Here is a 23034-nt window from a genome sequence, read left to right on the forward strand (position 1 = left end):
GCCGCTGCTGCCTGCTTCGCGAAATCACTTTAGCTTGACGCGTGCAGGCGCGTCTTCATCTTTGCCCACACTTTTGCGAACGATCGAACCTCTGCCGCCACCACCCACACTACATCACTCTACCGCCCAACGCCTGCCAGGCAAGTCCAAAGTCAGAACCGCGTATCATGGCCGAAGAGGCAATTTCCAGAGGAACTCTGCGGGCCATCTACACCACCGGGCCCGAGTCGGTCCAAAACCCCATCCTGCAATGCGTGCAGATCAAGGCTATGGAGTCCAAGGGTGGCGAGGATAGGTTTCGCATAGTGCTGAGCGACGTTGATCACTTTATCCAGAGCATGCTGGCGCATCGTAGGCACTCGTTTACTTTTCTCTGTGCCATCCGCTACAACCGTTGCTGACCATTCCCGTCCGATCCAGAGAGCAACCACCTCATTAAAAACGGAACGCTCAAGAGAGGCTCCATAGTTCGCTTGAAGCAATTCCACCCCCAGGACATCAAGAACAGGAAGTAAGAGACCAGGTTCTCTCTTCTTTAGTGAGCGAAGCTAACGGACGATTAGGATTCTGGTCGTTCTCGCCCTCGATGTGCTGACAGACTACGGAGAGCTTGATAAGATTGGACAGCCTATTGGGCTGGAAACCTCTATCAAGCCTGAAGCTGGACAGACGCCGCAACCTGAAGCGCAACCACAGGCGCAGCCGCAAGCGCAACAGCCCGCTGATATTGGAGGCAACAACTTCTACGGCACCAACAAGCCCATTAAACAGCAACAGTCTTCTTTGCCTTCGCGTAATGCGCCGACCGGCGCTCCCCCGGGTCTTGCCACCCTCTACCCCATCGAAGCACTGTCGCCATACACTCACAAGTGGACCATCAAGGCACGATGCACGAACAAGAGCGGTATCAAAGAGTGGCACAACAAGAACGGAAGCGGCAAATTGTTCAGTGTGAATTTACTGGACGAGAGTGGTGAGATCAGAGCTACAGGGTTCAAGGACCATTGCGACCAGCTGTACGACGTCTTCCAGGAGGGTGACGTCTATTACATCTCCAACTGTCAGGTCAAATTGGCGAAGAAGCAGTTTTCCAATGTCAACAACGACTATGAACTGACCTTCCAGAACGACTCCATAGTGGAGAAGGCTGAAGACCCCGACAGTGTGCCCCAGGTGCGCTACAACTTCACCAGCATTGGCGATCTGCAGTCTGTTGAGCCTAACAACACGATCGACACCATCGGAATCCTCAAGGATGCTGGCGAGGCGGGAGAGATCATCTCTAAGTCTACGGGCAAGCCTTACAGGAAGCGTGAACTTACTCTCGTCGACGATACCATGCACTCAGTACGCCTGACGATATGGGGAGATTCCGCTATGAACTTTGAGGTGCCCGTGGAATCTGTTCTTGCTTTTAAGGGTGTCAAAGTCTCAGACTTTGGTGGCCGCAGTTTGAGCTTACTGAGCGCTGGCTCCATGAACGTCGACCCCGACATCGACGAAGCCCATAAACTGAAGGGCTGGTATGACGCACAGGGCCGCAACGACGAGTTCACGACGCACCAACAAGCGGTCGGCACAACTAGCAACAAGCGCCAGGAGTACAAGACTATTGCTCAGGTGCACGAGGAGCAGATTGGCATGTCCGATGAAGCACAGTTCTTCAACCTTAAGGCCACTATCATTTATGTGAAGCACGAAAACTTCGCCTATCCGGCCTGTGCTAGCGAGGGATGCAACAAGAAAGTGGTTGAGGTCAACCCCGGCGAATGGCGTTGCGAGAAGTGCAACACGACACACCCGAACCCGCAGTATCGCTACATCATGAGCTGCAACGTCAGCGACCATACGGGCCAGCTGTGGCTCAGTTGCTTCGACGAGACCGGCCGCATTATCATGGACAGGAGCGCCGACGAACTGGTTGAGATGAAGGACAGCGAAGACAGGACGGCAGAGGCGGACAGCGTGTTTGTGGACGCAACGTGCAAGTCTTTCGTCTTCAGGGTCAAGGCCAAGATGGACACTTTCCAGGATCAGCAGAGGTATGTCGTTTCGTCAAACGTGTGGATTGCATGACCTCGAACTAACGGTGCTGCAGGGTCCGCTATCAAGTTTCCAGCTGCAGGCCACTCGACTTCAAGTCCGAGTGCACGACGTTGACGGAGATGATCAAGCAGTACAGCCTGGAGGACAACAGCCTCTTTGTCAACTAAACTGGCATGGTTTAGGCAGGATGAAATTGGCTTAAGGGCAGCGATGGCTTCTTTGGCTCACACAACTGGCTGGAAAGGGTGGAGATTATTGAATCGGGAGTCTGGCGTTAAACGAGCGTGGTTGAGTAGCAAACATATGGATGAGGTAGGCTATTAGGGATGATACGCTAGCGGTGTGCTGGATTCCGAGTTTGTTTATCCGATTATCATTTTTTTATAGCAAGAAAATAGCCATGAGTTTCTGTAGCATTGATGCGGATGTGACTTGATCCCTCAACATAGGCTTGCCTTTGCATACGAAGACTAGGCACATACGGACAGATGAACTCAGGCACATATGAGATCCGGCCTACAGTAAGTATAGTGAAGAGCCAATTCGTGCATCTATGGTGACTGCCTAGCGCCATGTATATTTGACACAGTATAATCACCACATAATAAGACTACAAAAGCAAATTTACCTAGCCTCGGAGACAACTATAGCTAAACAGGTTCCACCCTCCCAAACCAGCACGGCGGCATGGCCACCACCTCGCGCGCACCCGATTACGTAGGTTGTCTAGATGCTGCGCCAGCGTGGCTGTGGACGCGCGCCCCGCGAGCTTCTGACAAATGAAAGCGCTCCTAGTGCGTAAAGCCACGGATAGAGCGGATGCTGTGCAGCGGCTGGCGGCGCTCGGCCGGGAGAGGCGGAAGACGTGTCAGTGGGAGGTGCATTTGTGCGTGGTGTGAGGTTTTGTGCGGCGGGTGTGAGGGACGGTCGGAGCGGTAATTGTCTATACGGCCTAGTGAAGGTTGACATTTGAGACGGCGACAAGCGACAGCTATCAAATATCGAACTGTCTAGAGCTGTCGAAGCGTGGTGCGGCAGGCGGGAGCAAGAATCCTGCCGGCGTCAACGTCAACGATGTACGTCAGTGCGTGCATGTGGGACGAACGAACGCGGACGAGCACAGCTCCGCTAACTGTCATTCATATTCCGCGGGCTCCGCCGCACGCCTTCTTCAAGAAGCCCACCTGCTCGTAGGAGAGCGCCCTTCACACCCTCCAGGAGCGTTTCCACAATGCCCAATTTCGAGCCCGCCGCCATCGTCCGCGGGGCCCAGCTCACGCTGGTCGGCGGTTTGTCTCTCGCCCACCTACATATGTGCATTCTTGAGCGCTTTGAAGCTAACGCCTCGCAGCAAATCGCGCACTCCAGAACCCGGGCCTGTTTACTTCGAAGCACTATCGCCAAGCTGCTTTGGCTGTTGTTGCGGGCCTTGCTATTCGCCTCATCATCTCTATTCCCGTGCGTTGAGATCCGCTCGAATCATGCTGGGCTCGACTGACGGCGCTGGCTACAGACAATCGCAGTGCGGATTATAATAATGATTGCGAGCGCGTTCATGGATATGGAGGGCGTCACTTGGGACAACGATATTATCGATGGCCTGCATTTCTTGGAGAACTCTGTCCTGCAGGTCCCGTTCTTCCTCATGTCCTTGATGCGCTACGTCACGCCCACGCTGGATGACATGTAAGTGGAGAGAGAGGATGCCTCGAGTGCGCAATTGCTGATGAGGAGCTGCAGGTTCATGGACTCCCTCCAATGGGTCGACCAGACGTACATCCAGAAGCACAAGTCCGAAGACCCGCACACGCTGCGCGCCCTATACTACCCGAACATGCGCATGTACTCGAAGCAGGGCGATACAAGCGAGAAGAAGAAGCCAATGGACGCCGTGATCGCGTTCTTGATGCGGTACGGTCGGAAAGCTGGTATCTCTCTGGCTGTGTATGCCTTGTCGTACCTACCGCACGTGGGTCGCTTTGTGCTTCCGGCTGCTAGTTTCTACACCTTTAACAAGGGTGCCGGGATTGAGCCCGCGTTGGTCGTGTTCGGAAGCTCCATCTTCCTGCCGAAGCGGTATATCGTGCGTTTCCTGCAATCGTACTTTTCGTCCAGGAGCTTGATGCGCGAACTTGTAAGTCTCTTGAAGCAGTACTTACATGCTCAGCCGTTAATGTACTCTTTAGCTCGAACCCTACTTTGCCCGCATCCACTACACGAAAGAACAGAAGAAAGCTTGGTTCCGCGACCGCGAAGGCGTGCTGTTCGGCTTCGGGGTCGGGTTCTTCGTCTTCCTCAAGATCCCCCTGCTGGGCGTGCTCATCTACGGCATTGCCGAAGCATCAACCGCGTACCTAGTGACCAAGATCACGGATCCTCCGCCGTCGCCCGAGCAGCCGCAGGCCAAGCAGTTCCCAGAGAGCCAGATCCGGTGGGAGAACAAGCACACGTTCTTGTCGACGCCGCTCGCGAATATTGATGCGCATAATGTCCAGACGGAGCCGCCGCAGCAGAACCCTATGTTCGCGAGTCCGCCAAGCAAGAGATTTACTTGAGCCGGGCAACGTGTTTGCGAAGTTGCGACGACGGAGATAAACGAGGCGCCAATGGCCCGGCTGCCGGAGGGGCATTATCGTAGAAACACGGAGATTGTGTTACTGCAGGTTAGTTGTAGCTTGCGTAAATGGCATTAGGTACAGCCTGACAGGCGTATCTCGGCCTCTCGGCAGTTTTCTGTTGGTGTTGGACGATCGTGACGATATGACACGCGCGAGCAGGGGGAGCTTGGGGAAAGCTACCCCGCTTTGGGCCCATGCGCGTCGAGCTCTCCCATGCTTATCGCCCTCTTCTCACTGCCGGATCCAGCGCCGCCTGGCTTTATTTCCGTTGGCCCATCGGACGTGCCAGCAATATGTCATATGGACTTTGGTCTCCTGCGGTTATCGGCGGCGCGTTGGTTGCTTTATCTGACTGGACCCCGCAGCCGGCAGGGCTCTCTCTCATATCTCCATTCCCCTCCTACTTTTCTCTAGCTTCGCTCTTGTCTGTCCTCTGAAACCACACCTCTCTGAATCTGCGCAACAGTGATATCTAGCAACAATGGGCAGGGAGCCGATCAGATACGCCGCCAAGGTCGACCTAGACAAGGACGCGGCCTCGCAGCCTCAACTGCACGTAAGCCAGCAAGCAAACAACACGCACCCACCATACCCACACAAATCAAACTAACAGCCCCCAGAACCGCTGGCACCCAGACAGTACGTAACACCAACCACAGCAGCAAACCCCTCACTCACACGCCCGGCAGTCCCCCTCACAAGCACGATCAAAGACGGCGAAACAGTCAAGATCGAATGCGTCGACTGGACGGGCGGGCAGATCAAGAACAACGACAGCGCCGACGACATCAAGAACGTCGATCTCACCAAGATCCACTACCTGAGCGGGCCGTTCGAGGTCGAGGGCGCGGAGCCGGGTGACGTGCTAAAAGTTGAGATTGTCGATGTCCAGCCCCTGGAGCAGCAGCCATGGGGGTTCACAGGCGTGTTTGCGCGCGAGAACGGAGGCGGGTTTTTGGACGAGCTGTATCCGAAAGCGTGAGTGCAATCTTGCCACATACCTGCCCCCTTACAAGCCACGGCAGTCAGGCAGTCAATCAGTCAAGCAGCGCTAACACGCGACGCGCAGCGCCAAAGCCATCTGGGACTTCGAAGGCATCTTCTGCAGCTCGCGGCACATCCCCGGGGTGCGGTTCCCGGGGCTGATCCACCCGGGGATTCTGGGGTGCGCGCCGTCAGCCGAGATCCTGGCCAAGTGGAACGAGCGCGAGGGCAAGCTGATCCAGGCGATGAAGGGGTGCGGGCGCGTGGTCGCGCAGCCGCCGCAGCCGGCGAACGTGCATGCGGGCGCGGCGGGCGAGGAGCTTAAAGAGAAGGTTGGGCGTGAGGGCGCGCGCACTATCCCTGGCCGGCCGGAGCATGGCGGGAACTGCGATATCAAGAACTTGTCAAGGGGGAGCAAGGTCTTTTTGCCGGTGCATGTTAAGGGCGCAGGGTTCAGTGTGGGCGATTTGCATTTCTCTCGTAAGACACTGCGTTTTTTCCTCCCCAGAACTCAGCTTCAAGTAAACGCAACGGCACTAACGCTCACGCAGAGGGCGACGGCGAAATCTCCTTCTGCGGCGCGATCGAAATGGCCGGCGTAATAACGCTGAACCTCAGCGTCATGAAGCGCGGCATGCAGACGCTCAACATGGTCTCGCCCATCTACCAGCCGGGGCCCGTAGAGCCGCACTTCGGGCCCGGGCGCTACATCTACTTCGAGGGCTTCAGCGTCGACGAGCACGGCGTCCAGCACTACATGGATGCGACGGTCGCGTATCGCCAGACGATCCTGCGCTGCATCGAGTATTTAAGGCGCTATGGCTACAGCGATTATCAGGTCTATTTGCTGCTGAGCTGCGCCCCCGTCCAGGGCCATGTGGCTGGCATGGTGGATATTCCGAATGCGTGCACGACGTTGGGCCTGCCGATGGATATTTTTGACTTTGATGTCAGGCCGGAGTTGCCAGCGCAGAAGAGGGATTTGGGAAACTGTGCTTTTGCGAGTGAGTAGTGCGTGAGAGGGATGGTGGGTTGGCGGGAGAGGATGCCATGGGACGGAATGAGTTGGACGTCGGGGTCAAGAGAGCGCTTCTCGCGTGGACTTCTCACTGGTGCTGGTGCCACGGAGAATTACAAGCGTAAGACTGTGTAACGTCCTTCACCGTCAAGAGAGATGCACCGTGTATCGAGATGACATGACTAGTTCCTATGAAATACTCCTTGTCTATCTGCAAGCACATTTGAGTGCCCATGGAGCTCGAAAGAAGGTGAGCGAGTATTATCATCTTCCCCTGCTCTCACAGACTTTATGGCGGTAGGTCCAACAATTGGAAAATGAGCGGCATCTAGAGTATTCTTCATGCTACATAGGGTAACTTGGATGCCCTTTGCGTTCGCTCCCGCTCTTTGTCATCGTGTGAATGTGATTTCGAACATGATTTCAAGCTTATTTTCTTTATGGGGTCTTACTATCGACACCACCAGAAGTTTCTCACGAGTGAATTCTTAGTGAAGGGAATCCATTCACACATTACAATTCTTACACACAAGCCTCCCATATCCATCTCTTCTTTTTTCTCCTCCTTATCGCACCAAACACAACCTCCACAACCGACCGAAGCCAGCAGCACAGCACAGCACAGCACAGCACCATACCCATCTCAAAGCGCCAACAGCCCTGCCTTACCCTATCAGCCAAACACAATGATCCACGTCATCTTCTCGGCCATAGCCTTCACTTTCATCCTCTCACTCACCCACCTCACCTACTGCTTCGTCTACATCATACTCGCAAGCTTCATCCACCTCGCCACTTACGGCACCAGCAGAGCCAAAGCAGGAATTTGCGCGCGCAGCAAGACCAAGCCCAAGACTAAAACCAAGACCAAGAGCAAGAACACCAAAGACGATGCTATGTCCGCAAAAGTACACATCGCCGAAACAATCGCCATAGAAAAAGAACAACAACAACAAGGACAAGAAGCTAGTGAATATGCCTACGTGCCCAGCATAGCAGACCGCCGCGCCATCCGCCGCGCCATCCACGCCGCCATCTGGCGGGACTGCTCGCCTGCTCTCCCAGCAGCAGTAGAGACAGCAAACGCCGACGCAGACTCCGAGTGCAAGCTCTCTGAAGCAGAGATCCTGCATATCCGCCGCGCCGTGCACGACGCGCTGGCGCGGGCATAGAAGTCAGGACGCGTGTGTACACACGGCGCCATGGGCGGAGAACAGCTCTGCTGACTAGACGGGCGGGACGGGAGCGGTAGAAGGGCAGACGGGCGTTAATGGGACTGAAGAAGAAGAAGAAGAAGAAGAAGAAGAAGAAGAAGAAGAAAGAAGCGCTCGCGCTTCTTGACGTGGAGTTTCCGAGCAGATGTTTCAAGGAGGAGAGCTGGGTGCGCAGCTTGCTTGATACCTAGGATTCTAGTCGCGCAGCTGCACGGATCGAGAGTGAACGTACAGTAAGTACCCTGTGGATGCCGTTTGTGAAACTTCCCAAGGGAGGACCTGCTGGCCGCTTTGCGTCTGTCTAGTCATGAATCTTCGGGACTGTAGGAGTAGTGTGAAGGAAGATGAATAAAACGGAGCAGTAGGTAAACCCCAGCATGGAATCCAAGGAAACGGGAAAGCGCAGAGGCGAGGTCCGGACCACGGCTCCAGAATATCAGTGGCTGCGTATGGAGCTGACGAGAAGATACCTAGTCAATTCTCCTCGTATGTGCCATGAAGTAAGTACCTAGTTGGGTCCAAAGTACATTGCTACACGGCGGCGGTGGTGGTCATATGAAAGCACCAGCAATTCCCTCCCCACACCTCAACGCACTAAAACCCCTCCCCAAGCATGACCGTTTCGCCGCCAGCGCCATACCACAGCGCGCCCTTCCGGCACTCGAGCCCACGCTCCTCACCAACGACCCACTCGCCGCCCTCCCTGGTCTCCTCGCCCTGCCTCGGCCAAAACTCCCTCTCCAGCCAGCGATTAACCTCGTCAATGCGCTCGACCAGCTTGCGCACCTTGGCGCGATCCACAACGGGCGTGCCCCTCGCGGCGCCGCTCGGGGTCAGCGCCGCCGTCGTCGAGAGCTCGCCTGCGCCATCTGCGCCCGCGCCCACGCTCACATCGCCGGCACCGACCCCCGTTCCGTCCGCTTCCGCAGTCAAAAAGTCCTCGGCGCAGATGAACCGCGCGAGCGTCAAGTGCGCGCTCGGCACGACGTAGCGGCTGGCGACGTCGACGCCGGTCCCGCGCACCCGCGCGTACAGGTCGCGGCGCAGGTGGTGGTAGGAGTAAGTGTCGGTGGGCCCGGTGGCGGGGACGAAGGACAGCGCGATCGCCGACGCGTCGAAGCCGAGTTGCGGCTTGATGAGGCGGGCGTGGTGCGCGTGCGTGTGGTTCGCTATGCTCGGGATGGCGGGCTGCATCTGCGCGACCAGCGCTTCGATTGTCGCCGGCGTTTGCGAGTGCGTTACTTCGAGCGCGGTCATGTGCAGTGAGGACTGCGGCATGAGCCAGAGGTCTGCGAGACTGTTAGTACCTACTGTGTGTGGTGGGAGGTTGGAAAGTGCTCTGGGCTTGGGCTTGAGCTTGAGCTTGAGCTTGTGCCCAAAAGGGTAGGTGATGGTTCAGAAATAAACCAACGCAAACAAAAACAAACAACATACTCGGCACAACCTCACTTAGCTTCTTCTGCACCTCCGCTGCCAGCGTCCTGACCTTCTGCGGTGGCCTCGCCCAGAACACCAAGCAATGGCGAGGATCGACGAACCCGGGCTCGATCGTCGGGTCCTCCAGGCGCTTCAAAATCGGGTCGACGACCACGCCCTCAAACTCCGGGGCCAGGAGCTTCGCCTTCTGCTGCTCGTTCCGCGAGACGCGGTGTTTCTCATAGTGGACTTGCAGTTGTTTCTATTTCAGGCAAGAAGCATCTCAAATCAGTTATCGAACATCTTGGACTGAGTTGAGAGATTGAAGAGGAAAAACTTGTAAAACAGGAAAACAGGGAAATATCCTTAATGGCTGGCTTACTGGATCATTTTTTGAGACGGTCAGCAGCGCATCGTAGGGGTTGGTGAAGGAGGTTAAGGAGGCGCCGCTCAGATCATCGTAGCTGGTCAGGTGCACGGTAGTAGGGGGTTCAGGAGCCATTTTTCGGAACAAAAGGTTCTACTGTGATGCGTGTGCTAGACAAGGCACTGGCTTGGATAAGGTGAGGAAACAGTCGAATAGAACCCCCCGGCGTTTGTAACTGTCTTTCCTAGCTCTTGACGATGATGTATGGTTCAAGGAGTCAATGTCAGGTCCTGGCTTTGCTGTTGAAGAAAACTAGAGGAAACCTATTAGACATGAACTTTCGGCGTCTCCTGAAATGTACTTACCTCAGTCTTGATGTTGTTTTTTGGTGAAAGTGGTTGTTGTTGCTGCTGAGGCTGCGGTTAAGATATCGTTGCCAAGTTGCTCCTCTCGCTTGCCAGATGATCTATTTTTAGCGTCGCAGCTGCCAATCCGGACAATGCATCGTTACACATCACAATGTCGACAAACAGGATTTGGCTAGAGTTGATGCATTCAGTTAGTAGGTCATAAGTGTGGACTGCAATCGAGTCCGATCTCGTTAAGCTAAATCATATCTTCATTTTGACTTGCTATCTGAACGCTACTACGGGTACTCGATAAGGGAAACCACAAAACCTATCTCATGTTGACTTTTCGTAAACTGATCAACCTTCAAAAGAAAGCGCGCCTCTTTCAAATCTGCAAATGCCGACAATCTAAGACATCTTCTCGTGCGTAGCCATCAAGCTACCAATGAAAGTGGTGATAAGACGGCTGCGGACAGTGCAGATATCCTCTGGCACCAGCCAGATCGTGGCACCCAGCTTACGGGCAATGGAAATGGCCAGCTTGGCGTTGGCATATGCGTCCTCGTCGCTGCGGCCGGTGGCGACAAGATCGTAGTCGACGTACGAGCTCTTCATGCCGTTCAGCACATCAAGCAGGAAGACACCGTTCGCGAGGGATTGATCCTTGAAAGAGCGGATGGCGCTGGTCTTGCCGCCCTGGCGCGACATGTCGTTGGCCCACTTAACCATGTCGGCATCCGTAACTTCGCGCTTGCCGAGGCGTTGAGCGAGAGAGATGAGAGTGTTGACAATGTCCTTGCGCATAAGTTGCCAGACCATGCCCAGCGTCAGGGTGCGCTGACCATCAGTAATGTCGGCGCCCTGAACTCCGACCAAGGAGAAGCTGTTCTGCTTGCCGAGCTCGATCGCGTAGTTGGTGTTCTCGATCGCCTTGAAGCGCATCATCTCACCGCCGCTAGGAGGCAGTTTGTTGACGTGACGCCAGTTGACACTGCCAGGAATAACCTTGTCGTAAGCCTGCAGCAAGATGCGGCCATCGCGGAGGTCCTCGAAGAAGCTCTGGACAGCCGGCTGGACATCGAGCGAGTTGAGCCAAAGAGTAAAGACACGAGCCTCGCGCTCGCCCTCTGCATCGAAATCATCAATGTCGGCCTTCTCCTCCTCGGTGATGGGGTCGAGGCAGGGGTGCGTGTTGAACAGGTTGGCAACGAAAGCAAGGTTGAGCTTGGGGTTTCCGGCACAGAGGGCCTTGGGCGTCAGGAACTTGCGGCAATCCAGCTTATCGGCGTTGTCGAGGACCTGCTCAGCACGGGTCATCAAGTCCGAGGTCTGAAGCGGGGCGCGAGAGCAGATCTCTGGCTTCAGTTGGTTGAGGAGGACGGTGTAGTTTTCGCCATCCTTGACGTCGGTTGAGAAGTTGGAAACGCTACGAAGCAGTTAGAAATCAACGTATAGATATCCATATTCCAAGTCTTACGTTCTGTGCCACTTGGCGTTCTTCAGGTGGTAGTTGAACCAGCGGAGAAGGATCTGCTCGGCAGGCAAGCGAAGGAACTGCTCAAGGGTCTCATCTTCCTCCAGCAGCCTGTAAAGCTCGGGATGAAGTCTGATATCAATCTTGCCCAAAAGACCTCTGCGAATAATCTGCCAAATCAGACCGAGGATCAAATGCTCGCGCACCTCCTTAATGTCACCACTGCCAATGTTGACAACGGAGCAGCCGATACCCTTGGCGGATTCGATGACAATGTTGTTGTTCTCGGTCATGTGGAAGGCATTGAGCTGCTTGATCTTCTTGCCGGGCCTGTTCAGCACACGTTCATCGATGGTGTCTGGAACGCTGTCGTTGATGAGCTTGGCAAGAACCAGGCCGTCCTTGCACTCGTCGAACATTTCGAAGGTGTCGGTGGGGAAGGGAAGACGGTTGCCAATGTCCTCATCGCCGGCAAGGACAGCGTTGATGTGGCGCGTGAATTCGGTACGTTCATCCTCGTTGATGGTGTGTGTGACGTTGGAGGAGGAGCCCTGGACCTGTATCCTTCCACCACCCTGGCTGCCTCCACGAGCGTGAACGGGAGATTGCGGAATGTTACCAGCGGCGCCACTGAGGCCTCGCGGACGCGTGGGACCCGTCGACATGCGCTGCTGGGCGGGCGAAGAGAGGCGCAATTTGGCGATGAGCTGTGGAACGAGCGGGTTAGCGGGCGCTTCAGCGCGGAAGCCTAAGAGGAGCACCCACGTCGACATAGTCGTCGAGTTCTACTCTCCTCGAGCTGTCCAGCTCGACCTCCTTCAGCGCTTGACGGACGACATCGTAGGGCTGGCGCTCCGAGGTCTGGGTCGCCTTGATGACGGTGGCCTCGTCGAGGTAGCCCTTGTCGTCGACGTCGAGCTTGCGGAATGCATCGGTAAGACCGAAGATGTCGGCCTGTTCGAACTGAGGATATTTCCTGGGCACCTGATCAGAGACATTGGCGACGCGATGCGCCGGAGCGGCGGCCTACCTCTGAAGCTTGAGGACGTTCATGGTGCGGGGATTGTCAGGAGAGGTTGAGTGTGGGAGGGGGGTATCGGGCGAGAAAAAAAGGATATAAGAGCAAAGTAGCTGCCTAGAGGCGCGCGGAAAAGACAGAGCAGGCGCGGCGCAAGTGGATAGATGAGTTGGGCATGCGCGTTGGGCAAGACGAGACGTAGGGGACTCTTGGTGCTGACGTACCGCGGGGCAGAATGAGGATCGCCAAGGGGCCAAAACTTGTCTCCGAGCCCGGCCTGCGCCACCAATACACTTCATCCGTACTCGTACACCACCCATCATCTTTGACATCTCTCTCACCACCGCCACAATCTCCGGCACCCGCCGATCCCCTCCCGCAAGGAGCCGCTACATGAGCCACCTCGCAGTCAAAGCCTTTGGCATCGTGTCGCAACCTCACACGTGTTGTCCTCAAATCAATGCCTGATGACTTCATTTCCCCATAATCTTACCCTTGGTGTTTCGGCTGCTGTCATCAGCCCAGCTGTCCGCAATAAAGGGCCTGGCGCTTCCGCGCTGTGCCGGACCTCCTCGCTCGCCCAAATCAGCACCTCTCATTTTTCCGCCGGAAAGACTTTCAATTAACCAAGCAATTCATCTTTAATACTCCCGCGCGGAGAAGTCCGTCTAGGCCCGCCTTCTATTTCACAGGATAGAGGACTCCTAGGAACGATCAAACACTCCTTGTCATAACGCAAGGCCACAACCTGAAAGTACCGCTACCGTGCCCAGGCAATACTCCAGATTCCATTTCTTAAGTGGTCATTACACCACGTCAGATTCCAGAGCATTGTGAGGGAAAAGTCTCTCAAGAGAATCTCAAATCCAGATGTCGAAATAGTAGCAAGTGATGAAAAAAGCTCTTTTAAAGTCTAAATTCAAAACATTTCTATATCAACTCTGTGTCTTCTCGATGTTTCTTGCCTTCCGTTGTTCGTCTCGAAAAACGTTATAGAGAAATTTCTCAAATCCGGCTATTCCAGGGGCTAATGTCCAAGAGAGAAACCAATTTCCCGCAGCCATGAAAAGCGATTGACATGACGAAGTATCTGGCTGCACTGTTTGTCTTGTTCCATGATGGCAAGCCTGCTGATAGAGACTACTTATGAGATGACTATAGCTTTTCTTCGCGTCTTCCAGGTCCAGCCGGCTGGATGAGAAATCTACAGTCGATGTGCATACCAACTCAACATAAAGCAACAACAAGACGAATTCACGAAGTTTAAATCCGTGGGTGCAAGGATCCCAGAATTATAAAACACAATGGTCTCTCTCAACCCTTGAATATCCCGGCACCCAGTATGGAGCAGGAAATCGACAGCCAACAGGTGTACGTTTCTCGATCTGTATTCGAGATTTTCAAACTTAAAAATTTACCTCATCGGTCGTCTCTCCTGGACTAGTATTCGAGGAGTCATCCCCTTGATTACTATAGCTCTGGAAGTGGGAACCGGGTAGTACACTCTAATTGAATGTATTTGATGTCGCTTCTTTATGTTTATGTTTGTTTATATGCAAAAACTCCATTACTCTGTCTACGAAATTTTCCTCCCTTGACATCGGCAGGACAGCCATCCCCTGCATCCATGCATGTGCGACCCTGGAGTTACCCCGGCCCACGCCAACCCCGCACGCCGGCATATTTCAAGACGGCTCGCTCGCTCTTGCAACTCTGGCCAACAACCAACGTCCCACCTCACTCTTCTTTAGCACATGGCAGCAGTAAGTCACCCTACCCCCTCGTCGCTTTCTCCTCACCACGCCTGCTCCTTATGATTACGCGAAGTGTCTCGAACGCTTCATCATGGTTTGCCAAACAGTCTCCCATGCTTGAACCTTCAACCCTATGACAACAGGACCGCTCTTCCTCCCCATCGCGAATCCCTTCTCACGGTGTCCAAGAAACTAAAACCCAAACAAGCAGATCCGCGGCGGCCCGAGGCCGGAGGCCATGCCAACTAGATAGCAACAAACTGCCGCAACACGAGCGGCCGTTTCGATAGTACGGGCAGTGGTAGGTTAGCCGACATGAATTGTTGCGGGTACGAGGACGTTGGGAAACAGCTTAGCCTGTTGGCGATGGGAGTCTATGTGTCTCACGCCACCGGCAAATTAACCGCGCTGCCTGCATCCATGTCAATATCGGCTACGGGATGCGTGGCTGTTTGGTGTTGCCGACAAGCGAGATAGACACATCGTTGTTAGGCAATGGTGCTTGCGATGGCCTCGACAGTCTTTGGGAAAGCAACAACAAGAGCTATGTATGGTTGCGCATCAGCGGATCCCGTTTTCGGTGTCTGGAATCGAGCTATATATGTATATTGCTTTACAACTACATGCTCCATTCTTCCTCTAGCTCACCAATCCAACACCCAAGAATGAGTCTGCATGTGTACTCGGTTCTTCGCTTTAGACCGCCCAATCCCTACCATACCTGTACCTCACCAAACCCTTCCCAGGCGCAACTCGCATCCAGCAACCTCCCCGCCACGAGCGTGATCCGCCTGCCTTCCCATTCCTAACCTGCACACAAACCTCACCACAACCTATCCCCCAGCTCTCTCACCAGCTGCCAAAACTCCATACCTACTGAACACGCAAGACAGCTCCGCCTCCGGCCTAACCTGGCATGCCACATGTGGTCTCCACGGATGCGACTGCTGCCAGGCTAACAAAGCAGCAGGGACACGGCACCAGAGTCCGTGAGTAGAGGTGCTGTACGTACCTGTAGGTAGGCTAGTAGCACTGAAGGGGGACTGGGGGTTGGATGAGGTGGTTAGGTTGCAGCTATGGCTTAAACATGAGATGGCAAGTGCGAGAACGAACGGCCTCACCACGCGAAACGTGAACACTCATTCAGTCACTATGACAGTAGAAGTAAACGTCGCAATGTGACACCGAGTGTAGATAACACATGGCACCCATACAGTATAACACTTGCCTACCCCAACCCCGGCCATCTTACAAGCCTGGTAAAATATTTGACGTACCGTGCAAACAATACACCATTCCGCCCAGCTCCTCAGCCCACACACACACACACACACCTCTTACAACGACACCAAAAACGCCAACAACAATAACATCAACAACAAACACACACACACACACCAACCTCCCAGCTCCCTAAACAATACCAGATCAGAACAATAACAAATAGGTACGAGTATTCACTACCTAGGCCGGCAGCGCAACCAAAAAACAGCAGCAGCAGTAGCAGCAATATCAACAGCAGCAACGCCCCACCAGAGCCTCCCCTCAACCCGTCTTGATTTTTCCCCTCCATTTCCGCAGGGTCTCCTCTCGCTTCTGTATAGAGAGAGGCAATCCGCCCCCCCACCACCACGAACCCTGCAACCGTCCTGTTACCATCTCCTCGCGGGCGATTTCACACCGCCTCTTCCGCACTCCGTTCTATTTGAGCGCAAATCCGGGCCATGGACTGCACACCCCATACCTGCTAAGTACCACGACCACCACTACCATGACTACGACTCCGACGTACCCCCTTCTCCCTTATATCCCCCGCCTCAGCCCCAGTACGGCGTCCGCAGCCCCGTAAACGTCGACGAGATGCTGCTCGAGTCGCCCGGATCCTCCTTCTTGCGATGACCAGCCAACTGGGGCAAAAAAACCAGCGTTAGCAACGAAGACCAAGCCGGCAGCAGCAGTAGCAGCAGTGACGCCACTATCCCCCGAAACCAGCGGAGAGCAGCAGCATCTGCCCACACGCTCTCCGCACCCAAACCAAACGAAACCAAAAAGGGTAGAAAGAAAAAAAAGCAACCACACCAGCAGCAAACTATCGACGTACCTCGAGCTGGATATGGCGGTGCACATGCACCAACCAGTCGACATAGCTCTGCGCCTCGCCGTTGCGGTCCTCCAGCAGCAGCCGCGCAAACTCGTACTCCGCGCCGTCGAGGCCCTGCCGCGCCAGCTGCAGCGTCTGCGCCTTGCTGCCCCGGCTCTGCTCCAGGTACTGCAGGATATTGCGCGCCTGGGCATTCAGATGCGTCTCCAGCACCGGCAGCGCATTCGTGAAGGGATCGAGCGCGCGCAGGTCGTTGAAGCCCGGCCCGAACAGGTCTTCTAGCAGGTTCGGCGACACGGCCGCGTGCATCCACAGCAGCACTTGCTGTCCGTTGTCGACAATGTAGGCGCCGCCTTCTTCGATCTTCGAGAATGATGCCCGGATGCTGGGCGGCATGCGCAGGTGCCCGTTTTCGTTTGCGAAGCCTTCGGCTGGGTCGAGGTTGTGCAGTGAGATGATGCGCGGGTAGAGGTAGAGCGACAGCTCCAGCGAGTTCATGCTCTTGATCATGCGCATGTCGTACACGCGGCGGTCCGTCGGCTCCCTGCCGCCCTTGAACGCTCGGCTCTTGATCAGCGACAGCGTGTACATGCTGAACTCCTTCAGATGCTCCGGCAGCACCAACTGCCCTGGCGGGTGGCCGTCCGAAAAGTTCTTGCGGTACGCCGCCAGGATGTCGACGGTCTTTTCGGTGATTGCACCACGGATATCCTTCAACGAGCGTTCGGTCATGCGAGTCGCGGCTTCCTTGGCGATTATGTTGACGACGGCGTCCTGATCAATGAACTTCATCGTGTCCATAAGGTTTTCGCTGACGCTAGCCACCAGGTTGCTGCAACGCACACGCCGTTCTCCCGATGCCGTCGTGTACAGCAGGGCGGACTGGAAATGAGCATCCAACTTCGGGTCCAACTTGCCGTCATAGCTGAACATGACGCCAATGGCCTTGTCCGAGTCTATGGTACCAAACTCGAGATCCGCACCAAAAGTGTGATGATAAAAGTTTCCGTGGTACGCCGACACCTGCAAACCGTTCGAGCAACGCACCTTCATTAGTGCTTGGTAACCTGTCTCGCGGGTGACAGTGCGTTTGACTTCCTTCGACAGCTTGAGTGTATCGCGCGGCGAGTGGAAGTTGGGGTAGTAGAAGATTTCACCACCAGTGAGCGAGGAGACATGGCCAACCGTCGCAATGTCGAGATAACCTCCACTGGGAGCAGCCATGAAGAAATCCGCACCGATACCGTGCTCACACAACAGTCCGGCGATCTTTTTGTAAGAGGGGTGCTCTGCGACGAAGAGCTTCTTCTCAGAATCCGAGTCAAGTACCTTGCCGTCATCGCGCAGGAACAGGCTGCCGGGTCCCCAGGTGGGTAGTGATGCGAGAGAGGCCACAATCTTGCCTCCAGTGGCCTTGAGCGCGTCGAGTGCCGAGTGCAGCGCCGGAAGCAATGCTGGTTCAGGGTTCTTGATCTGGACAAACATGTTCGGCAACTGAGTGAGCAATGAAGTAATCACCGACTTTGACTCGATCGGATCGACGAAGAGGCCCTCGCTAAGAGGAACGAACGGATCTTCAATGTCGGGCATAACCATCATCTGCGCCTTATCAAGGCCAGGACTGAGGTTGTAGAAGTGAATTTCTCTGTCGTATGTGACGATTCCGACCTTGGAGTTGGGTGGTATCCTCCTCTGGTTAGCCTCGTCAGTCTTTTCCGGGTCAGAACTTCCGTAAAGCGCATTCATTATGCCTTCGCAGAACCCATCAAGGAAACCCTTGTTCACTGCCTCCGCGCTGACGTCGATAAGGAAGAGCCAGCGGAGGCCTACAGGCTCCTTCGACCAGTACTCCTTCGGGACCATGAATTCAACCGTGCCAATGCTAAGCTCCGGCCGCTGCAGCCGGTCGACGCGCGCGCCGGAGGGATCGGTAGGCGCATAGTACTCGGGAGGCACATCGTTGGGGAACGAGCACATGTTGCAAACAAACTTGTTGCCCCCGGACCTGAACGTCATGAAGGGGTTGATGTATGCCCTGCATCTTCTACACCTTGGCGGGCCAGTTTCGCCAAAATCGAGCACTGGTATCGGCGTCTCGCCCTCCTGAGGTGCCGCCAAAGGCTGCAGCACCATACCCAACGGAAGCGCAGTTGCGGTCAATGCCTCGGTGGTCGATGGTATGCTGTTTAGAGTGAGTCGGGCAAACTTCGGCGCAGCGTTACCCTGGTCAAAAGCTACGAATGGCACGGCAGCCGGAGGAGGAAGATGCTGGTCCATCGTGGGGTACACATGCTCCAGGTAGAATTGCGCGGGGACGTCCCGAGATCTGGGTACGCTAGGAATCTGCTCCGGATCGACTCTGCCTTGCGAAGACGAAGCTACAGATCCATTCGTCCCAGCTCCGCGTGCCGCAAACTGCATTGGTGTAGTTGCGTTCGCGGGAACGAATGAATTCGAGGGCGCAGGGAACTGCGACATGGCCGGCGTAATCGCCTGGCCGGTATAGGGGTCGACCTGGTTGAGGAATTGCGACGGGGTTCCGGGCGCTGGAACACCGTTGAACGCCTGTGAGCTGCCAGCCGTCTCAATCTGATGGTATGCGTGTCTATCCTTCTTCTTCCTATGCGGCGCTTGAGCAACAGGTTGGCCAGCGGTATCCACACCCAAGCCCATCCCTCCCATTTGCGACGTCAAACCCGCGACGTCGCCCTGAGCGCCTGCATTTGGAGGGAAGTAGCCCTGGTCTTGCTGCGGTGTGCCATATCCCACGGCGCCTTGTTGTGGAGTGCCATATGTGTTCGGGGGAGCTTGGCCGTAGGCGGGGCCAGTCTGCTGGTATCCGCCGGGACTCGGTGCGACAGGCGGACGGAACTGTTGTTGCTGGGAGGTATTCGGATTGGACCTGTTTGGAGCATGGTCTCCCAGGGCGTGGTACATGCTAAAGTCGGACATTGTGGAGGGTGATAGTAGAAGTGGTTTGCGGCGGGCGGTAGTCAGACGACGGGGTGGCCGTATGCGTGGAAATTACGGCGACGGAGGAAGTCAAGCGAGCGTTATAGACGGCGTAAACATGTCCTCGGGCGACTGCGAAGCTGGCGATGGGAGAGGAGTTGGAGGCTTTACGGGCAACCTGGCCTTAGACATGGACATTTGGCCCGGTCGGCGGCGATCACGGGCATGCGCGCACTAGCGTGATGTGGGCGGGCCAGAACACCTAGCAATTGCCTCCACCCAAGTATCGCATAAAACGACTCAATCTCGTGTTTGCGAGAACGCTCAGAGTTTATACAGCACCCGCATCTGCAATGCCGATGCCACAATAAATATGGTACAAGAAAGAAAATCGCCGCAGAACAATGCTTCCTCTCACTGGAAGTTCGCACCACCGCCGCACCAGCATCTGTCGCCCTCCTTTTCCACATGTACAAGTACGTCCAACTTGCGCTCCTTCAAGAACGTCGTGGTCCTCTGTCGCACATCTTCAGCATCCGCCGTCTTGGCCGCGATGATATGGATCACGCCCAGAACCCTCGGCTCTGCCTCATGGTGGTCATGGTCGTGGTCATGATCATGTGAGTGAGAATGGCTGTGACCATGATCGTTGGAGTGCGAGTGGGTATGGCCGTGATCATGCGAATGGCTATGATCGTGTCCATGCGCGCACCCGTCTCCGTGGCTGTGATCGTGACTGTGGTCATGGGAGTGTTCATGGCCGTGCTTGTGGTCGTGACTATGGTCGTGACTATGATTGTGGCCATGATCGTTGCCATGGTCATGGCTATGGTCGTGGCCGTGGGAGTGCTCATGCTCACGCTGATGAGCCGTCCCCACGTCCTCCATCCAGAATCTCGGCGCGCTATAATTGACCACTCCTCGGATCGAGTTGATATCGCGCAACGTATCCTTCAGCATGTCCTCTTTGTTTTCGGGCACGCATAGAATCAGCCGCATAGCAGCACCGTACGTCAAGGGCAGAGCCGAGATGAAGATCATGACCGAAATGGCGCATGACGCGAGGGGATCCCAACCGTTCCAGCCGTTCCATTGAGTCAGAATGGTGGAGACAATGACGGCCACAGAACCAAGAGCATCCGCCATAACATGCAGGAAGATGCCATGCATGTTCTCGTCGCCATGGTGATGGTGATCGTGGCCATGGCCGTGGTGCGCGTGGCCGCCCATGGCTGCGAGACCAACCATGTTGACGAGGAAGCCCAGCACACTAACAACGAGAAGCTCGTTGAGGCGCCGTAACTCATGGCCCTCCCAGAATCGTTCGAACGCGTCAAGGCATATCTCGATGCTCACAAGCCTAGCTTAAACGTTAGATATCTCAAGTCAACCTTGAATGGGCGATAAACATACAGAAGGAAGATTCCGTTGGAAAAGCCGGACAGCAGTTCCACTTTTCCGTAACCATAGGGAAACCGAGCGCTCGCGGGCCACTTGGCCATGACAGCGGCAGCTAAACCAACTGCTAGACCAGCACAGTCAAAGAGCATGTGGATACTATCGGATAAAAGTCCTAGAGATCCGCTGACGTAGCCGTAGAAAAACTGAACCAGCATGAAGAAGAGGTTAAGGCTATTTCGAAAAGCGTTAGCTACAAGGCCATGCCTTGGACTAATAAGCGGGAGACTAACCATGTGAAATAAGCGATGCGACGAGAGTCTTTCTCTAAGAGAATACTGTAAGTGATGGAATCGGGATCACACTTCGACAGAAGGTGGCGTGTGATCCTGGATTGACGATCATGCGCATGAGAATGAGCATGGCTATGATCGTGACCCTTGTGGTTGTGGTGATCATGATGATCATGGTCATGGTCAGCGGTAGCAGAAGCTGATCCAAGCTCATAGCGAACAATTGCGTATGTGAAAACGGACATAAGGAAATCAATAAGAGTATACGCCCAAGCCCCTGGGTGGAGCAACGATCCAGCAATAGCTGTCAGACCGCAGCCCGTCACGGTACCGGGACTTTGCGATGATTGCAAAGTAGGAGGATGCGCAGAAAAGTAGACAGCAGCCGCCGAGAACATAGACAAGACCGAGAAAAACGTAGAAAAGGTCGTAAAAGAAGGTGTCGTCGATGCAAAAAATAGGGTTAAAATCGTGAAGGCGCTCAGAACTGCGCCTGCAAGGAAAGTCGTGGAAGTGTCTTCCGATGAAGCTATCAACGAAGATGCTGTGATGTACGGTTTGACATCTTGAGTGGCTGAAGGCGTCTTTAGAGGGCTCTCGATCAGAGGCGAAAGAAAGCTTGATACCGACGGATTCAACGCGTTAGGTGGAGACGTTGCAAGAGGCTTGTGGGAAGTAGAGAAAGGCGGTGGCATCAAAAAGAGAGAAACAAGAAGGGTGAAATATCCCGCCATCGTGTGATGCAGACTCCGGGTTGAGGTAAACCCTAGCATGTCGCACACCAAGCTCAGAGCGAGGTAAAGACAGAAGTATTTCTTCTCCCGAAAAGCACGTCGGAAAGGATCCAGGAGCTTCCGCTTTCCTGAATTCACATCTGGGACACCTAAGCCGCAAGCCAATGCGCCCAGGAAGATGAGACCCGTCCGGATGCCACCCAATTGCGCAGCAGCATAAAACGGTAGGCTGACACGGACAATCCTACCCACGGCCTCCCGAAGGCGCGAAAAAGTGAGAAGTGGCTCGCTCTTTAAGATAGGAGTGCCAAGACTCTTTCTACGATTGAGCACCTGCGCAGAGGGCCTTAATTTCGCCATGCTGGCTACCAGCATGAGCGTACCAGACGAAAGCAAGCATGCTTCCAAAAGCGCCGCACTGTGCGGCTCCTGAACTATGGTAGTGACCAATTGTTCGGTCGAAACCGAGGCCTGGAGGCGCTCGAGTGGAGAAGCGGAAGCCGCGGCGGCGGACGAGGTTGACGTAGCTGAGGTCGCGAAAGCCAGGGAGGCAAGAATGTAGGGAAGGGGGACCAGGAGCCCCGTGAGAGCGTCCTGGAGCTTGTGGCCGTGGCTGTGAAGCTTTTAGCATTTGCTGCATTGGGGATTGGAGTCTAGGGTCGCAACGTACGAATGATTTTCAGGATGTTCGAGTGGTGCGGGAAAGCCGTAACTTGAAGCAACATGGGGGTGCGGTTTGGGCGCCGGGCGGCCAAGGTCGGATTCACCGCGGGGGCGAATCTTGGGGCGGCCTTTCATGATGCTGTAGGCCGAGTAGTCGACATGCGGCGACAGAGAGTGGGAGCGGGGACTGTCGTGCATCTTCAGGCCGGAATCGGTGGCCCAGGACGAGGACCGGTCTGGCAGCAGAGAACGCGCGTAGGTATGGGGGGAATGAGCGTGGCCGTGGCCATGCTGAGAGTGGGAGCGGAGGGTGCTGTCGAGGGGAAGGGCGTATGTGGAGGCCATTCACGCAGGCAATGGCGAGGTTGACCTTGTTTGCTGAGGTTGGAGAAGCAGCGCCTCTGTGGAGAAGTCGCGCGAGCAGGGACCGTACGATGCGCTGCACCGAAAGGAGGCCACAAGGATATAGATGGAGGCAGCCAGGGGTCTTTGTGCCGGGTCCCTGTCAAGTCCAGGGTGCCAGGGAGGCAACCGGTCTCTCGCGCCGTCACCGCGCGAACCACGGCTGCCGCGACGGTCTGGCTCCCACTTGGCCAGCTTGTTTCAACGCCCGCAAACACATGCCCGCCTTGAC

The 23034-nt window shown here is 55.2% G+C and overlaps 8 protein-coding genes across 8 annotated transcripts; 4 read left to right on the forward strand and 4 right to left on the reverse strand.

Annotated features, from left to right (window-relative positions):
- The first annotated feature begins 63 nt into the window (after positions 1-63).
- On the forward strand, positions 64-2460 carry K452DRAFT_314656 (uncharacterized protein). Its single transcript, XM_033543777.1, has 4 exons — positions 64-351; positions 421-511; positions 564-2042; positions 2099-2460. Exons 1-4 carry the CDS (start codon positions 168-170, stop codon positions 2211-2213), a joined length of 1869 nt encoding a protein of 622 aa, XP_033403233.1. The 5' UTR covers positions 64-167; the 3' UTR covers positions 2214-2460.
- Positions 2461-3091: 631 nt separating this feature from the next.
- On the forward strand, positions 3092-6980 carry K452DRAFT_348205 (uncharacterized protein). The gene is made up of 10 exons (XM_033545525.1): positions 3092-3335; positions 3398-3504; positions 3560-3732; positions 3787-4180; positions 4233-4575; positions 5141-5220; positions 5285-5303; positions 5354-5642; positions 5734-6128; positions 6200-6980. The coding sequence occupies exons 1-10, from the start codon at positions 3278-3280 to the stop codon at positions 6658-6660; spliced, it is 2319 nt and encodes a 772-aa protein (XP_033403234.1). The 5' UTR covers positions 3092-3277; the 3' UTR covers positions 6661-6980.
- On the forward strand, positions 6679-8140 carry K452DRAFT_8555 (uncharacterized protein). Its single transcript, XM_033547237.1, has one exon. It carries the CDS (start codon positions 7107-7109, stop codon positions 7836-7838), a length of 732 nt encoding a protein of 243 aa, XP_033403235.1. The 5' UTR covers positions 6679-7106; the 3' UTR covers positions 7839-8140.
- Positions 8141-8293: 153 nt separating this feature from the next.
- K452DRAFT_314659 (uncharacterized protein) lies at positions 8294-10052 on the reverse strand. Its single transcript, XM_033543778.1, has 4 exons — positions 10029-10052; positions 9679-9975; positions 9315-9558; positions 8294-9169 (listed from the first exon to the last, which is right to left on the reverse strand). Exons 2-4 carry the CDS (start codon positions 9796-9798, stop codon positions 8475-8477), a joined length of 1059 nt encoding a protein of 352 aa, XP_033403236.1. The 5' UTR covers positions 9799-9975; positions 10029-10052; the 3' UTR covers positions 8294-8474.
- A 208-nt stretch (positions 10053-10260) lies between these two features.
- K452DRAFT_241057 (uncharacterized protein) lies at positions 10261-12719 on the reverse strand. The gene is made up of 4 exons (XM_033537808.1): positions 12518-12719; positions 12253-12463; positions 11491-12194; positions 10261-11439 (listed from the first exon to the last, which is right to left on the reverse strand). Exons 1-4 carry the CDS (start codon positions 12538-12540, stop codon positions 10422-10424), a joined length of 1956 nt encoding a protein of 651 aa, XP_033403237.1. The 5' UTR covers positions 12541-12719; the 3' UTR covers positions 10261-10421.
- A 1348-nt stretch (positions 12720-14067) lies between these two features.
- K452DRAFT_8600 (uncharacterized protein) lies at positions 14068-14547 on the forward strand. Its single transcript, XM_033547241.1, has one exon. It carries the CDS (start codon positions 14133-14135, stop codon positions 14394-14396), a length of 264 nt encoding a protein of 87 aa, XP_033403238.1. The 5' UTR covers positions 14068-14132; the 3' UTR covers positions 14397-14547.
- Positions 14548-16076: 1529 nt separating this feature from the next.
- Positions 16077-19312, reverse strand: K452DRAFT_218102 (uncharacterized protein; the record flags this gene model as incomplete). Its single annotated transcript, XM_033536336.1, has 2 exons — positions 16077-16166; positions 16361-19312. The coding sequence occupies 2 exons, from the start codon at positions 19310-19312 to the stop codon at positions 16077-16079; spliced, it is 3042 nt and encodes a 1013-aa protein (XP_033403239.1).
- A 272-nt stretch (positions 19313-19584) lies between these two features.
- Positions 19585-22822, reverse strand: K452DRAFT_348209 (uncharacterized protein). The gene is made up of 4 exons (XM_033545526.1): positions 22408-22822; positions 21004-22350; positions 20726-20944; positions 19585-20672 (listed from the first exon to the last, which is right to left on the reverse strand). The coding sequence occupies exons 1-4, from the start codon at positions 22743-22745 to the stop codon at positions 19727-19729; spliced, it is 2850 nt and encodes a 949-aa protein (XP_033403240.1). The 5' UTR covers positions 22746-22822; the 3' UTR covers positions 19585-19726.
- Between the last annotated feature and the right edge of the window lie 212 nt (positions 22823-23034).

This window comes from Aplosporella prunicola, assembly GCF_010093885.1.
Source record: "Aplosporella prunicola CBS 121167 unplaced genomic scaffold K452scaffold_1, whole genome shotgun sequence".
Classification (NCBI taxonomy): Eukaryota; Fungi; Ascomycota; class Dothideomycetes; order Botryosphaeriales; family Aplosporellaceae; genus Aplosporella; species Aplosporella prunicola.

What these genes read in the sequence shown, in the direction of transcription:
- K452DRAFT_314656 (XM_033543777.1), top strand. Translation starts at nt 168, where the DNA reads ATGGCCGAAGAGGCAATTTCCAGAGGAACTCTGCGGGCCATCTACACC. An exon ending in CCAGAGCATGCTGGCGCATC is followed by an intron (nt 352 to 420) that starts GTAGGCACTCGT and finishes CGTCCGATCCAG; the next exon opens with AGAGCAACCACCTCATTAAA. An exon ending in CAGGACATCAAGAACAGGAA is followed by an intron (nt 512 to 563) that starts GTAAGAGACCAG and finishes ACGGACGATTAG; the next exon opens with GATTCTGGTCGTTCTCGCCC.
- K452DRAFT_348205 (XM_033545525.1), top strand. Translation starts at nt 3,278, where the DNA reads ATGCCCAATTTCGAGCCCGCCGCCATCGTCCGCGGGGCCCAGCTCACG. An exon ending in GACGAGCTGTATCCGAAAGC is followed by an intron (nt 5,643 to 5,733) that starts GTGAGTGCAATC and finishes CGCGACGCGCAG; the next exon opens with CGCCAAAGCCATCTGGGACT. An exon ending in GGGCGATTTGCATTTCTCTC is followed by an intron (nt 6,129 to 6,199) that starts GTAAGACACTGC and finishes ACGCTCACGCAG; the next exon opens with AGGGCGACGGCGAAATCTCC.
- K452DRAFT_8555 (XM_033547237.1), top strand. Translation starts at nt 7,107, where the DNA reads ATGGGGTCTTACTATCGACACCACCAGAAGTTTCTCACGAGTGAATTC.
- K452DRAFT_314659 (XM_033543778.1), bottom strand. Translation starts at nt 9,798, where the DNA reads ATGGCTCCTGAACCCCCTACTACCGTGCACCTGACCAGCTACGATGAT. An exon ending in CCGTCTCAAAAAATGATCCA is followed by an intron (nt 9,559 to 9,678) that starts GTAAGCCAGCCA and finishes TGCCTGAAATAG; the next exon opens with AAACAACTGCAAGTCCACTA. An exon ending in GCTAAGTGAGGTTGTGCCGA is followed by an intron (nt 9,170 to 9,314) that starts GTATGTTGTTTG and finishes ACAGTCTCGCAG; the next exon opens with ACCTCTGGCTCATGCCGCAG.
- K452DRAFT_241057 (XM_033537808.1), bottom strand. Translation starts at nt 12,540, where the DNA reads ATGAACGTCCTCAAGCTTCAGAG. An exon ending in AACGTCCTCAAGCTTCAGAG is followed by an intron (nt 12,464 to 12,517) that starts GTAGGCCGCCGC and finishes TCAGGTGCCCAG; the next exon opens with GAAATATCCTCAGTTCGAAC. An exon ending in AACGCCAAGTGGCACAGAAC is followed by an intron (nt 11,440 to 11,490) that starts GTAAGACTTGGA and finishes ACTGCTTCGTAG; the next exon opens with CGTTTCCAACTTCTCAACCG.
- K452DRAFT_8600 (XM_033547241.1), top strand. Translation starts at nt 14,133, where the DNA reads ATGCATGTGCGACCCTGGAGTTACCCCGGCCCACGCCAACCCCGCACG.
- K452DRAFT_348209 (XM_033545526.1), bottom strand. Translation starts at nt 22,745, where the DNA reads ATGGCCTCCACATACGCCCTTCCCCTCGACAGCACCCTCCGCTCCCAC. An exon ending in GAACATCCTGAAAATCATTC is followed by an intron (nt 22,351 to 22,407) that starts GTACGTTGCGAC and finishes AAAGCTTCACAG; the next exon opens with CCACGGCCACAAGCTCCAGG. An exon ending in CGCATCGCTTATTTCACATG is followed by an intron (nt 20,945 to 21,003) that starts GTTAGTCTCCCG and finishes TTTTCGAAATAG; the next exon opens with CCTTAACCTCTTCTTCATGC.